General features: G+C 41.8%; 1 protein-coding gene across 1 annotated transcript; it reads left to right on the top strand.

Moving 5' to 3' along the window:
- Positions 1-1,798: 1,798 nt before the first annotated feature.
- On the top strand, positions 1,799-11,485 carry wbp4 (WW domain binding protein 4). Its single transcript, XM_080758802.1, has 10 exons — positions 1,799-1,935; positions 2,583-2,655; positions 2,778-2,840; positions 4,346-4,469; positions 4,940-5,179; positions 5,498-5,568; positions 6,699-6,774; positions 6,947-7,128; positions 8,142-8,434; positions 10,063-11,485. Coding segments are annotated over exons 1-10 (1,335 nt in total). The 5' UTR covers positions 1,799-1,933; the 3' UTR covers positions 10,274-11,485.
- The last annotated feature ends 1,832 nt before the right edge of the window (positions 11,486-13,317 follow it).

The raw sequence follows: 13,317 nt of genomic DNA on the forward strand, positions 1-13,317 counted from the left end.
AAAAAATGTCATTGTCACTATGACAGAAAGAGAAGATGGGTCTGTTCTGTTGCCACATTAATTCACCCCACAATCTCAGTGGAAATTGGGGGATATGTTCTAAAACTGGAATTTGGGAAAAAGCCTTATTTTTACATTTCCTTAGTTCAAACCATTCCATGATTTCCCCATGCCCACACTAAGTTGTGGTGTCTCTCTCTCTCTCTCTCTCTCTCTCTCTCTCTCTCAACAGAACTAACGCGGCCCCTCCCCCTTCACACACACACACACACACACACACACACACACACACACACACACACACACACACACACTTTGTCCCTATAATGTCAAAACCGCTCTCAAAGGCACTTACGGACGGCTGTAATTCGAAACTGGATTTCCTGTGTTTTATATAGAAGTGTATATTTGTACGTCTCTAAATGTTCTGATGAATTGAAAATGGTGGACCCTGTTGTAAACAAGTGTAATGCTGTATGGTAACAGTGACATGTACCCCCCATACATGCATAGGCCGCCTACTATTACTGTACTTCAATCAATCACAAACACACTTCTCCTGGCGATCCCAAACCATTGTATTGCAGAGTCACACTGACTATAGGAAAGGTGTAGTTCCCAAAGTGGGGTCTGGGGACCCCCAGGGGTCCTTGAGGGAGTTCCAGGGGGACCCTGCAGCTAAATGATAGTTTGGAACCAAATGAACCCTGTAACTCTGAGAGTTTACAAAAGGAACCAAATCCAAATGGACCTGTTTGGTTCATTTGTACACTCAGAGTTACAGAGTTGTACACTCTTACATACGTTAACTTTTTACAATATTAATTGGGGGTCCCAGAGATAGAAAATCTATTAAATGGGGGGTCTGTAGACCAATTCATGTCAAACTGGGGGTCCTTGAAATTAAACGGGTTGAGAATCACTGCTAGAGCCGTAAAAGACTTCTCTTGTGGGGGTCCCTGGCATATATTTACAAATGGGGGGTGTCGGCGGGGTAATTGGTGTCAATTTGGGGGTCCCTGACATTACATACATTTTGGGAACCGCTGGACTGTAAAAGGTTTAGTTCCCATACCGGGAGTCGAACCCGGGCCGCCTGGGTGAAAACCAGGAATCCTAACCGCTAGACCATATGGGAGGTCTGAACGCAGGGCTCCTATTTCAGCCTTTTATACGGTGGATCATCATACCGGTACTGATTACTGCAATATAACGGTATGGCGCTTGATATGCAAATTGCAAACTAAGATTGCTATTTTTGTTTTGTGTGTTTGTTTATTTTTGTTTTTGTTTCCTTAAATGTTTTATTAGTACAGCCTGCCGGAAAGACTGCTGATCAGTGTTGCCATGTGCGCTTATTATAAGTGAATTTGGGCTTGTTTTTCTGTAAAGTAGCTTGTAAATATTTGTGGTTGCGGATTTTTGGGGGCTTCTAAAGTGTAGTCGTTTATTTGGGATTGTTTCCTAATTTCCAGTGATTATCAGTCACACATTTCCATGTCAACCTCCAGATTCATACAAATTGTCCAACTAAAGACCCTACATCTAAAAATAATTTGTGCCAGGAACCTCCATGCAGGATATATCAATATGTATATTCCACATTTTGTCACATTTTCTTCCATAATTGTTTTGAAAATAGCAAATCTACAAGCTTTTGTAGATTTGCCGTAAATCTACGGCTTCTTTTTAAAGTCCTTTTTCGACTTGTTTTCACGGACCTGGTTGCTTGCTTCTCTCACACAGTCTGGCCTGGCAACACTGCTGAGTGCTGACATGCGTCATCAGAAATGGACCGTGTTGTTGTTCCTTCCTGAAATGTGGCGCACATCAACGTTGCTCGTTTCCATTTAGTTTATTTTTCAATTAATCAGTCTTTTAGTTACAATCTATAGCTCCGTGCCAGGATATCCCTGCACATCAGATATTTAGCATGTAAGTATACACACACACTATGTGACTGTTCCGTCAGTAGGCTATAAAAACTAGGATTAGCCCAGGATTCATTTCTGTAAAACAGTAGTTTTCAACCCTTTTCATATCAAGGACCATTATTTATTCGGAATTTGAGCCACGGAACCACCATTTGATGAAATTTAGCCTCTCAGACCCAAGACAATAATTTTGTTGTTGTTGAATAAGATTTTGTCCACAATTCCATGCTGATTATGTGTGGTAGGAGAGATATAACAGGCAAACGTTGATCAATATATCAATATTATATATATATAATATATATATATATATATATTTGACATTTCTATTTCTGTAAACTTCTTGTAAATTATTGCCGTAATGCAGAGTATTTAAAAAAAATGTAACTCTTGAGAGAGTAAAATGAATCGGGTAAATTTGGTTTCATTCTACACTCAAGAGTTGGTTAGCAACTCTCCATCATTTAGCTTCAAGGGACCACCTGGAACCCCCTCAAGGACCACATGGTGGTCCCCGGACCACTGGTTTTCAATTTCAACCAGTGGTCCAGTTTACTCATGCTGTAAAATAATAATAAATCACAATTCAAACCCTGTGACTGAGCAATCAATGCTATATAAATAGTTTGCATTTTCATCGCTTTTCAGGGCCGATTATTGGAAATCACAGCCAAAGAAGTTTTGCCAATACTGCAAGTGCTGGATAGCGGACAACAAGCCTGTGGGTATAGCCCGAGAAATCAAATGGATCAACGAATCATTTCTACAAATGTATAGCTGTAGCTGTTATTGTGTGACGCGTCTTAATTATATCTTCATCTCCATTCTTCATTTCCACTGTAGAGTGTTGAGTTTCACGAGAGAGGGAAGAATCACAAGGAAAATGTTGCTGCTAAAATCTCAGAGGTAATCTGTATAATGTGGTGGGGTTTTATGATTCAAATCTGTTGGTGTATTTGAACTGGAATTACAGAACATGTTATTGACTTATAATAGTAAACTAAATAGTTTGACTTACGAGTGATGCATGTTTACTGTACAATACATATTTATTTCATTGCTATTAATAGATGATGTCTTGCATACGATTGTATATGATTGTACTGCATGTCTTTAAATGTCAATGAATTGAATACACAGGAGTCAGGACCACTATACACTATACGTATACTTACAACTGTACCTTTTTGCAAACTGTTAACCCATTTAGACCTGGGAACGATTCATTCTACAAATGTCTTTCAAATCCTGACAGTTTTCTGAAAAACCCTATGTTTCTGTATCAGTGGTGCTCAAATCTATTTCACGTCAAGGACCCCAAAGATTATCTGTAATTGGCTGCCGACCCCCATCGGAAAAATATGTTGTTCCAGGGACCCCTCCAGAAGCAAAGATTTGAGTTAAAGACGTTTGCTCTGAAAGAATATATATTCAAAGATTTGCGCCACATTTTCATGATTTTTCAAAAATAGCAGACACTCTCAGTAAGGGTCCATTTGGAACCCCCCTCAAATAACCTGTACCTCACTTTGAGAACCGCTTCAATAATATGTACATATATACTAGTACTGTATGTATAATTTAATTTGTGTTCATTAAATTATGCATGCAGTACTGCATACATTATTATTGAAGCGGTTCTCAATGTAATACATTAATGATACAAATAAATGAAATAATAAATAAAAATACAAATACCGTAATTTCCGGACTATAAGCCGCTACATGCTTTGAACCCTGCGGCCTATACAACGGTGTGGCTAATCTATGGATTTCTACAGCTAACGGCCACTTCTAAATCTCTGTCTATGGCCTCTATGCGGCTTATAGTCCAGTGCGCCTCGTATATGTGCACATTTGTTTTCCCCCCTAAATTTAGCTGGTGCGTCTTATATTCAGGTGCGCTTTATAGTCCGGAAATTACGGTATATATTTAAAATGAATACTGTATATTGGAATCGTTAAAATCCAAGAGGACGCCCTATAGTTCTTCTGTCTTCTGATTAGCTGGTTGTTTGATTGCTATTGCTATTGCTTGTTTTGATTGCTCGGCAGCGATGAAGCTATTGCTAAAATAACTATTGCTAAAATAGCAGATCTACAAGCTCGTAGCTTGTAGGTCTGCTATTTTCGAAAAATCGAACGAACGACTGACATAGAAACATAGCTTTTTCCGAAAACTGTCATTTTCAAACAGACATTTTTATCTGATCAGATACAGACATCTGATCTCAGGTCAGAATGGGTTTGTGCCTCGCCAAACGCCTCTGACCCGATAAGACGTCAGCCCGTGTCCGCATACAGCATACAGCCATGTGTTGTATTATTATAATATACGTAATACACAGTATTAGCTGGTTGTTTGACTGCTAGTATTAATTAACGCCTTGTTGTGTCTTGTCTTGGTGCAGATTAAAAAGAAGAGCATGGACAAGCTCAAGCAGGACGAGAAGAACTGCAAAGAGTTTGCAGCGATGGAGGCGGCAGCGATGAAGGCCTACGAGGAAGACCTGAAGAGGATGCAGCTGGAATCCGGTGAGGGCTGGTTGGTTGATTTGAAAAGTTCTGTTCGCAGTATGTTCTATTCAAAGAAAGAAAGTACAGCTCAATGCAAGAACGTCTAGGAGGACAAAAAAACAGACAAAGCACTAAGACTTGTTTTAGTTTTACAACTAAATCGGAAGAAAATGTTATTAAAAAAAAAGATAAAAGCATGAAACATTAAACCCATTCTGGGCGGGAAACCCCTTTTGGTGTTTTAAACTAAGCGTTATGTTATACTTCAGCTATTGAAAAATAGCAGATCTACAAGCTCGTAGCGCGCCACTCGGTGGCGCGCTACGAGCTTGTATAGATCTGCTATTTTTGAAAAATCGTGAAAATGCAGCACACATCTTTGAATAATATATATTCTTTCAGAATACTTTTTTTTAAATTTCGACGTTGGGCCTAAATGGGTTAAGACACTAATGTTGAAACGCGGTGCTGTTGTGTTGCTCGTTAAGGAACGGCGGAAGTCCCCACAGCGAGTCCGAGCCCGCCTCCGTCTCAGCCCAAGTCTCAGCCCAAGTCTCAGCCCAAGTCTCAGCCTCAGCCTCAGCCTCAGCCTCAGCGACGAGAAAAGAATCGACGAGAAAAGCGATCGGAACAAGCCGGCTCTGCAGTGTCCAGAACGCAGTCGCCGGTTTGGCTGCAGGGGAAGTCAGAAGACGGGCACATGTACTACTACAACACACAGACTAGAGGTAAAGGTCAACCTATTTTGGTTCATTTTTGTCATCGGGGACAAGTCTTCAGAAATGTAAAAAAAAAAGATCTAGTGTGACGTCGTAGATTGGTTATTTTTGAAATTTCTATTTTTGAAAAACCGTGGTCGGATGTATTTGTTTTTCTTCTTTTTTCTTCTTCGATTTACTACTTTTTGACAAAATATCAGTCCAAAACATCATTAGGACAAAAGTTGCATCGCCATCCGACACCAAAGATCTTGCACGGGTCGGCCTCTATTAAGCATAACACTGGTTCTAATCTTTATTTCTTTATTCTTTATTGGGATTTGACAGAGTCTAAATGGGAGAATCCAGACGGCTTCCAGGGAGAGAGCTCAGACTCCACTCAGACCGGACAGAGTGAGGTACGATCTACCAAACCATTCTTTAGGTTGGCCTTCAGCTGACACAGCATTGAGTGTCTGGGGCAGTGGTTTTCTTTAGGTTGGCCATCAGCTGACACAGCATTGAGTGTCTGGGGCAGTGGTTTTCTTTAGGTTGGCCTTCAGCTGACACAGCATTGAGTGTCTGGGGCAGTGGTTTTCTTTAGGTTGGCCTTCAGCTGACACAGCATTGAGTGTCTGGGGCAGTGGTTTTCAACCCTTTTCATATCAAGGTCCATTCACTTTTTCGGCATTTGAGCCACGGACCACCATTTGATGAGATTCCAAAACTAAAGAATACTTGTTGTCGTTGGATAATTGGATTATACTTCCAACATACTCTTTTTTTGTATAATAATGTATTATTATTATTTTATTATTATTATATTAGTATATATATATTACTGTACATTTTTCTGTATTTATTCTCTCATTTACTGCATTACTGTATTGCACTTCTGGCTAGACGCCGCTCTTCATTTCATTGTCAAGGTATTTGTATACTATGTGCAGTGACAATAAATTGAATCTAATCTAAAAAATCTAATCTAATAAACTTTGTCCACTACTGGTGGTCCCCGGACCACTGGTCTTAGAACTCTTCTCAAGGGCTGATCTCAGTCTTTTTGATTGCACAGAAGCCAGCATGTTGCACAGCGAAAACATGTTCTCAATGCGTCGCGCATTGAGAACTTGCAGATTGTCTATTTTCTGCTTATTTGATGTGGTCAAACTAGCAATATGTTCTGAAGCATCTTCCAGAAAATCTGTGATTTCTTCCACCTGGTTGACAGCAGGGACAATATTACTAAAACATCGTCATTTTACATATTGTGTTGATTGTTTAGGAATCAGCGCTGTAGTGTGTGGGGCAGCTCCTTTTATGCTGTCTCACAAATCACACATTTTAGGATTTTATTTTTCTTTAATCCATGTATTCCATAGAAACGGATGAAAACTATTCATCCACAATCCACTTAATTACTTATTTTACGTTTCGATGTGTTGATATCTGAATTGTTGATTATTAGATTGATCAAAAACGCAATCAATAGAATCATCATCACTAAGACAATCAATAGTTGCTCTAAATTGGCAGTGTGTCTGTGTAGAGCTCAACAGGCGGTGGGTGGAAGGATGCAGTCAGTCCTGAAGGGCATACTTACTATTACAACACAGCAACGGGAGGTAAGTTGCTGATTATTGTCGATTATTCATCTAGAACCGTGTTTTTATAGACGTATTTTTATACGAATACTAGTTTATACGAACCCCAACCTCCCAGTTTCAGGGGGCGGACAGTCTAACGACATGGTATTTTCCCCATTGCATTCTACCGTCCTATTCCTCTCACATGTAGAAACGAGATGGGAACGTCCAGCAGACTTCTCGGCGGACGCATCCGGGCCTCCTGGTCCACAGGATGAATCTCAGTCCCAGCCGGAGCCGCCCGGGACCTCCAGCCCGGCCCCTGCAGCCCAGGAGCCTGAAGGCAACGGACAAGACGGCCAACAGCCCAAAGGCCCCACGATCAGCTCCAGGGTGAGAGAACACACATCTAATCTAGGTTCCCAACCGGTGGTACTTGAGCCTATACCACCAGAGGGGGGCCCAAAAAAGGAGAAAAAAAGTGGAATGAAATATTTATATTATTACTACAGGTAGTTATTCTGACCAGTGTTGATTTCGTCGACTAAAACTAAGAGGAAAATTGTTCGTCGACTACCTTTTTCCACTGACGAAACTAAATGAAAACTAAGCTATGATGTCTAAGACTAAATATACTGACAATTTCGTCGACAAATAAAAACTAGACTAAAATGTTAGGAGGGGACTAGTAGACGAGACATCCAGTATAAGTAATTTTACACTTGGTTTGCATGGTGAAAATAGCCGATCTACAAGCTCACACATTCTGCCAACTTCCGGTCCAGGACATTCTCACTCTTCGTTGTTGTAACTCTTGTCTTACTCTAACTCTGGCTTATGGTCCGAGTGCCGCATTACGAGCTTGTAGATCTGCTGTTTTTGGAAATATGTAATTATTCTTTCCCAGCTAGCGTTTTTTACGCAAATCTTTGCTTCTGCGGGGTCCCTGGAACAAAGTATTTTCAGATGGGTGTCCGGCGGCCAAATTCATATAAATATTCAAGGTCGTGAGATGGTCTTTCAGGATGGTGGACACAAACGAATGAAATCATAAATGGAGGAAAATAATCCATTGATTTACTGGTCCACAGCTATCAATGTTGACCTTTTGATTTGCTCAGTTTGACTGTATTTATTGACAGAGTTGTACAGATGAGATGAACATACCAGTGATAATAATATATAGCGATTATCCTGTTCTTTTGTCTGCTTCTGGCTGGTAAGAACGGTGTGCTCCCACCGTACCCTGTGTCTAACCTCAATCACTGCACCCGAGTGCCCTTTAAAATACACACCCAGTGCTGGCAAATCTAAAGCCCGCCACCAAGTGTTCAAAAATAGTATGCCATCCTAATGGCTCCTACAAATGATACTGAACACAATCCCATCCGTGTGCTCTTTGGTAGAAAAGGAAAGCAGACACGGAGTCCACCGGAAAGGAGGAGGACGGACACTCTGCCAGCGGCGACGAGAAAGAGGAGGAGGACGACGAGGAGGAGAAGGAACAGGAAGAGGCCTCAAACGAGGAGGCGATAAAGATGGAGGAGGAGGAGGAGAAGAAGCCAAAGGAGGGGGAGGTGAAGGAGGAGCAGGAGGGAGCACATGCCAAGAGGGAGGAGGTGGAGAGGAAGGCCAAGAAGCCGAGGAAGACCACTCCGTACGGTGCCTGGGAACAGATCCAGGAGGAGGAGGATCCATAGTAAGTTGAATGAACAAATTCATGTTTTTAAATAAATTAACTAACCCATTTTGACCTGAGATCGGATTCTAAAAATGTCTTCTACGTCCCGACAGTTTTCTGAAAAAGCTATGTTTCTTTGTCAGTCGATTTTTCAAAAATAGCAGACCTACAAGCTTGTAAAAAACATTAATACAAATGAATACATTAAAAGAAAAAGAAGAAATTGCTAAAACAAAGGCAAAACTAAATATAGTACAATTGTTCGAAAAGGAGTCGTAAGCCTAAGCTTATCTGGTCCTACCTCGGCCTATTTATACAATTAAAAAAAAATATATATATGTCAAGGTTCCCTTTATATTTATCTGTTTGTCTATTTATTTTAGCACTAAGTGGAACCATAGACCATAGGAAGTTAGACCAGTGGTTCCCAAACTTTGTCACGTCAAGGACCCCCAAATTGACACTCATTGGCCCCCATTTGAAGGCCAGGGACCCCCATTTGAAAAGATAGGCCAGGGACCCCCATTTGAAAAGATAGGCCAGGGACCCCCATTTGAAAAGATAGGCCAGGGACCCCCATTTGAAAAGATATGCCAGGGACCCCCATTTGAAAAGATATGCCAGGGACCCCCATTTGAAAAGATAGGCCAGGGACCCCCATTTAAAAAGATATGCCAGGGACCCCCATAAGAGAAGAGTTTTACAGCTCTAGCAGTGATTCTCAACTATTTTCATTTCAAGGACCCCCAAGGTTTGGCCTGAATTAGGCTACGGTCCCCCATTTAATGGCATTTCTAACTCCGAGACCCCCGATTTATATTGTAAAATCAATGTTAATTTACTCTGAGAGTGTACAAATGGAACCAAACGGACCAACGGTTCCATTTGTACACTCTCAGAGTTACAGACCCATAAGGGTCCAGGGGGTTCCAAACGATCATTTAGCTGCCTGGAACTCCCGCAAGGACCCCACTTTGGGAACCAGTGAGTTAGACTGTCTGTAGGCAAACCCACAATGTTAATACTTTGTTTTCCAGTGCGTTTGTCTTATATGTAATGCCACCGCCGCTGTTCCAAAGCCCCCTCATGTAATTTATTTAAACTGTCAAGACACAGAGAGAGAGGTCCTCTAAAAGTCTAAATGTATTGGATGTCAACGTTGAAGGCGAGACAAGGGAAGAGATGTACCTTTGGCTTTTTTTTTAAGTATTCAGGACGGGATCCCCTTTTGGTGTTTAAGCATTATGTTATACTTTAGCTAGCACATCTACAAGCTCATAGCGCAGCGCAGAGTACCGCGCTACACGCGTGTAGATTTGCTATTTTTTTTAAATCTTGAAATCATTGAATATATATTCTTTCAGAGCGCACGTTTTTAACTCAAATCTTTGCTTCTGGCCGTCAGCGGCCAAATTCAGATCATTTTCTCGTCCTTGACACAAAATATTTGAGAACCCACTGATATAGAATCTGAGTTTTTTTTTTCATGATTTAGAAGAAGACATTTGTAGAATCTGCCTCAGGTCTAAATGGGTTAATTATCTTTTGAAACAATAAGAGCTAAGATAACAAATAAAATGTATAGTACATATTGTTTTATTAAAATGTAAAAAATGAAGATGTCCTTCTTTTTTTTTCTTCCCCAGTGACAATGTGGACCTGCAGTTGCCCCAGATGGAGGGCATGGAGGGAATCCCCAGCGGTCTGGACGACCTCCCCCCGGAGCCCAAGCCCAAGTTCAGGGAGCGCACCATCACGTCTCTGGGGGACGAAGGAGGCCCCGCGTCCTTCAAGAAGTCCAGGGCTCTCAACGGCAGAGCCAGAAGCATCAGACAGAGGGTGGAAGACGACGACTGAAGGCCTATCCATAGTCTGGATTTTCGGTGGTGAGGTGACCACCGCCACTCCGGTGGTGAGCTGACCACCGGAGCTGAAATAACGTTGAGCGGTGGTGAGTAAAAACAGAGAGAAGGGGCTGGAGCGGTGGCGGTGGTTTGCTCTTCACCGCGGCTCGGAGACGTCATGTTGTAGTTCGGTGGTATAAAACAATACCCTACGACGGACTCCACTCAACACTTCGACCACAGACACTCATACCTTAATTAACTCACAGCTGTACAAACACTAAAGCCTGAGTTACCGGTAGGTATACTTGGTTGTGCGCGGGTGTCACGTATCGGAAACAACTGATCTACAAGCTAGATGGTTTTTACTACCCCGTTTCGCACTAGTATGTATGGGGAGTGGAGGCCCTATAGTTAGTTAGTTGAATCGTCAAAACTCCTGCAATTTATCATCCATTTATTCCATTAGATTAGAGTCGGACCATAGACCATTTTATCCAGAATGAAAACATTCTCTTGATGTAAATGAGTTAGTGTACGTTTCCCATATACAGCCTATAGCCACTAAAATGTTTTAGTTATTACATAACTTAATATGCTTCTTCTTGGAAAAATCTAAAAAGATACTCCTGTGGAAAGGCTATACTATTTTACTTATATCGACCAATTAGTATAATTTAGTATAGCATCTTATTTGTAGGCTACTGTCGTGAAAGTTTATAATAGTTTCAACACCAAAGTAGTAGTTGTGAATTAGCAGACTGGACATTTTTGTTTCCTTCATCCACACGTTGTGGGCTTCTGTTTTCGACGAAGTTTTTATTTCTTTCAGTCATAAGCGCAGGTCTGTTGTGCTTCACGTGTGCGCTGACTGCGGCGGGCACGATGTGGGCTAGCCCCTCCCTCCCCTTACTGGTGCGAAACGGGGTAGTAAAAACGGGGGAAGCGTTTCTGAATGCCGACACCTGCACATGACGTAACTAAGGGCGCGTTCGGAAACAGCGCACTGTGCAATGCAAACAACTAATAGGCGAGTGCGCTCCCTCCCGGTGTGCATTTCCGAACGCACCCCAAGTATAAATCAGGCCTAAAGACGACGATACTTTCCAGAGATTTTATTTTATTTTTCTGTACGGAATAGGAATGACGAGGTGACTGTTTCTTTTACAACATACTGTACATAACAGTACTGAAGATTTTTTGATATTAAATGTTTTAGTCTCCAGTGGTGTCGAGTGAATATTTTCAGTACTCTGTACAGTAATTTGTGGAGCATTCCCTTCTGGGAGACATACTTTGGTTAGACATAGCATTGGTCCGACTGGATTAAGGTTGGTGAGGGGTGCGTTAAAACGACCGGATTAAGGCTGGTGAGGGGTGCGTTAAAACGACCGGATTAAGGCTGGTGAGGGGTGCGTTAAAACGACCGGATTAAGGTTGGTGAGGGGTGCGTTAAAACGACCGGATTAAGGCTGGTGTGTTAAGGGTTGGGGAAAAAGCATGAAAAGCTGTTTTCAGTGATGTTGATTTCTGTCATCTGTGTAATTTATGTAAAGATATCAAGGCATTTTTACAGAGGTTATAATACCAATATAATATTTGTAATGTAAAGGATGAGGATTGAACAAGTAATTGTCGTTTTCATCACATGCATTGTGGAGTAAAGTCTTAACATGGAATTACAATTAATATAATGTTGAGAAATAAATTCAAACATTGTCCAAACACAGATTTTAATAAAAGCATTTCAGTGAAATTGCACACGTAATGGATGTAACACTCCAAACAAAACATTTGTAGTATCTACTATATTACAACTAATACAAGTACAACTATTACCTAACTAGTATAAATTTACTTTGTCTTAAAAAAGGCATTCTACCATTATGTAGAGTAGACAATTGTAATACTATACTATGATGTAAAAAAAAAAAGTTATGTTCTTTTACTCCATAGTATGTATGAAGATCAATAGTGACACATTAATAACTTTGTGCTAAATGTTTTTTTTTTTTTTTTACTTTTTTTTTTATCCCACGATTTTGCAACCCATTTGTTCACCCAGTAGACACAAGAGAGCATAGATATTTAAAAAATCGCTAAAAAATAGATGCCTCATTGAACAATTTACACTGGGGGAGGAAGTATTTTTTATTAATTTGGATAATCTCCAGGTGGTTATAAGAGGTAGATATGGAGTCATCCACGGGACTGTAGGACATGCCAGCTGTGTATAAAAAGGTTGGAGTAAGCTACCGAGGTATAAGTGTGGTTACAGTCATTTGTTCTTCCAGTCCGGAGCAGTCTTTCAGTTTGACCTGGAGGCACTCACTTTGATTTTGCTCATGTCTTCCCTACCTCTCCTAAACATTCATGTCGAGAGGGACTGTTTGTAGTCAGTTATTATCCGTTTAACGGTCAAATCCTTCCACCCGTCTCTCACAAACCCCATGTACCCCTGGTAGGTTCTGTCACCCATCTCAATGAGCAGTTGCCCACACATCCAGGCGAGGTACTTGTACCGAGTGCAGCGGACGCCGTCGCTGGGGACGATACCGAGGTACGGACGGGACGCGTGGAACTCGAAGGCAGTGCCAGCTGCGTCCCACTCATCTGGGTACAGGCGAAGGGCCTTTACCCAGGGGAAGTTATTATGTTGACGCAGGGCCCGGCTGATAGCATCCAGACAGACAAGTTCCGACCCCGCTGCTATGGGCAGCTGTCTTCTCAGACATCCAGCAGCCTGTGGTAAGAATCCAATCCATCTGCCAAGCATATCTTCTGCGTTTCCGTCCGCAATGTACTGTCCAAAGTTCTGCCATGTTAGAACGATGTCTTCAATACGCAGCATCTCGACCAATGGCCCATGACTGGATCGCAGGTCCTCTGTGATATGTGCGAGGCGCCTTCCAGACATCCGGCCGCGGGTAGCAAAGGCCAGGATGATCAGCAGCACCGGATACAGAGCCCGTTGGCCCTGACGGGCGTCAATCCCGTTCAAGAGCTCGCACAGGAACGCAACCTTCTGCACCAAAGTCGGATTCTCACGCCACCCAC

This window comes from Protomyctophum bolini (genome assembly GCF_963924005.1).
Source record: "Protomyctophum bolini genome assembly, chromosome: 24".
In the NCBI taxonomy this organism is placed as follows: domain Eukaryota; kingdom Metazoa; phylum Chordata; class Actinopteri; order Myctophiformes; family Myctophidae; genus Protomyctophum; species Protomyctophum bolini.

Coding starts and splice junctions, on each gene's coding strand:
- wbp4 (XM_080758802.1), top strand. Junction 2,841..4,345: donor TTGCTGCTAAAATCTCAGAG/GTAATCTGTATA, acceptor GTCTTGGTGCAG/ATTAAAAAGAAGAGCATGGA. Junction 6,775..6,946: donor TTACAACACAGCAACGGGAG/GTAAGTTGCTGA, acceptor TCTCACATGTAG/AAACGAGATGGGAACGTCCA.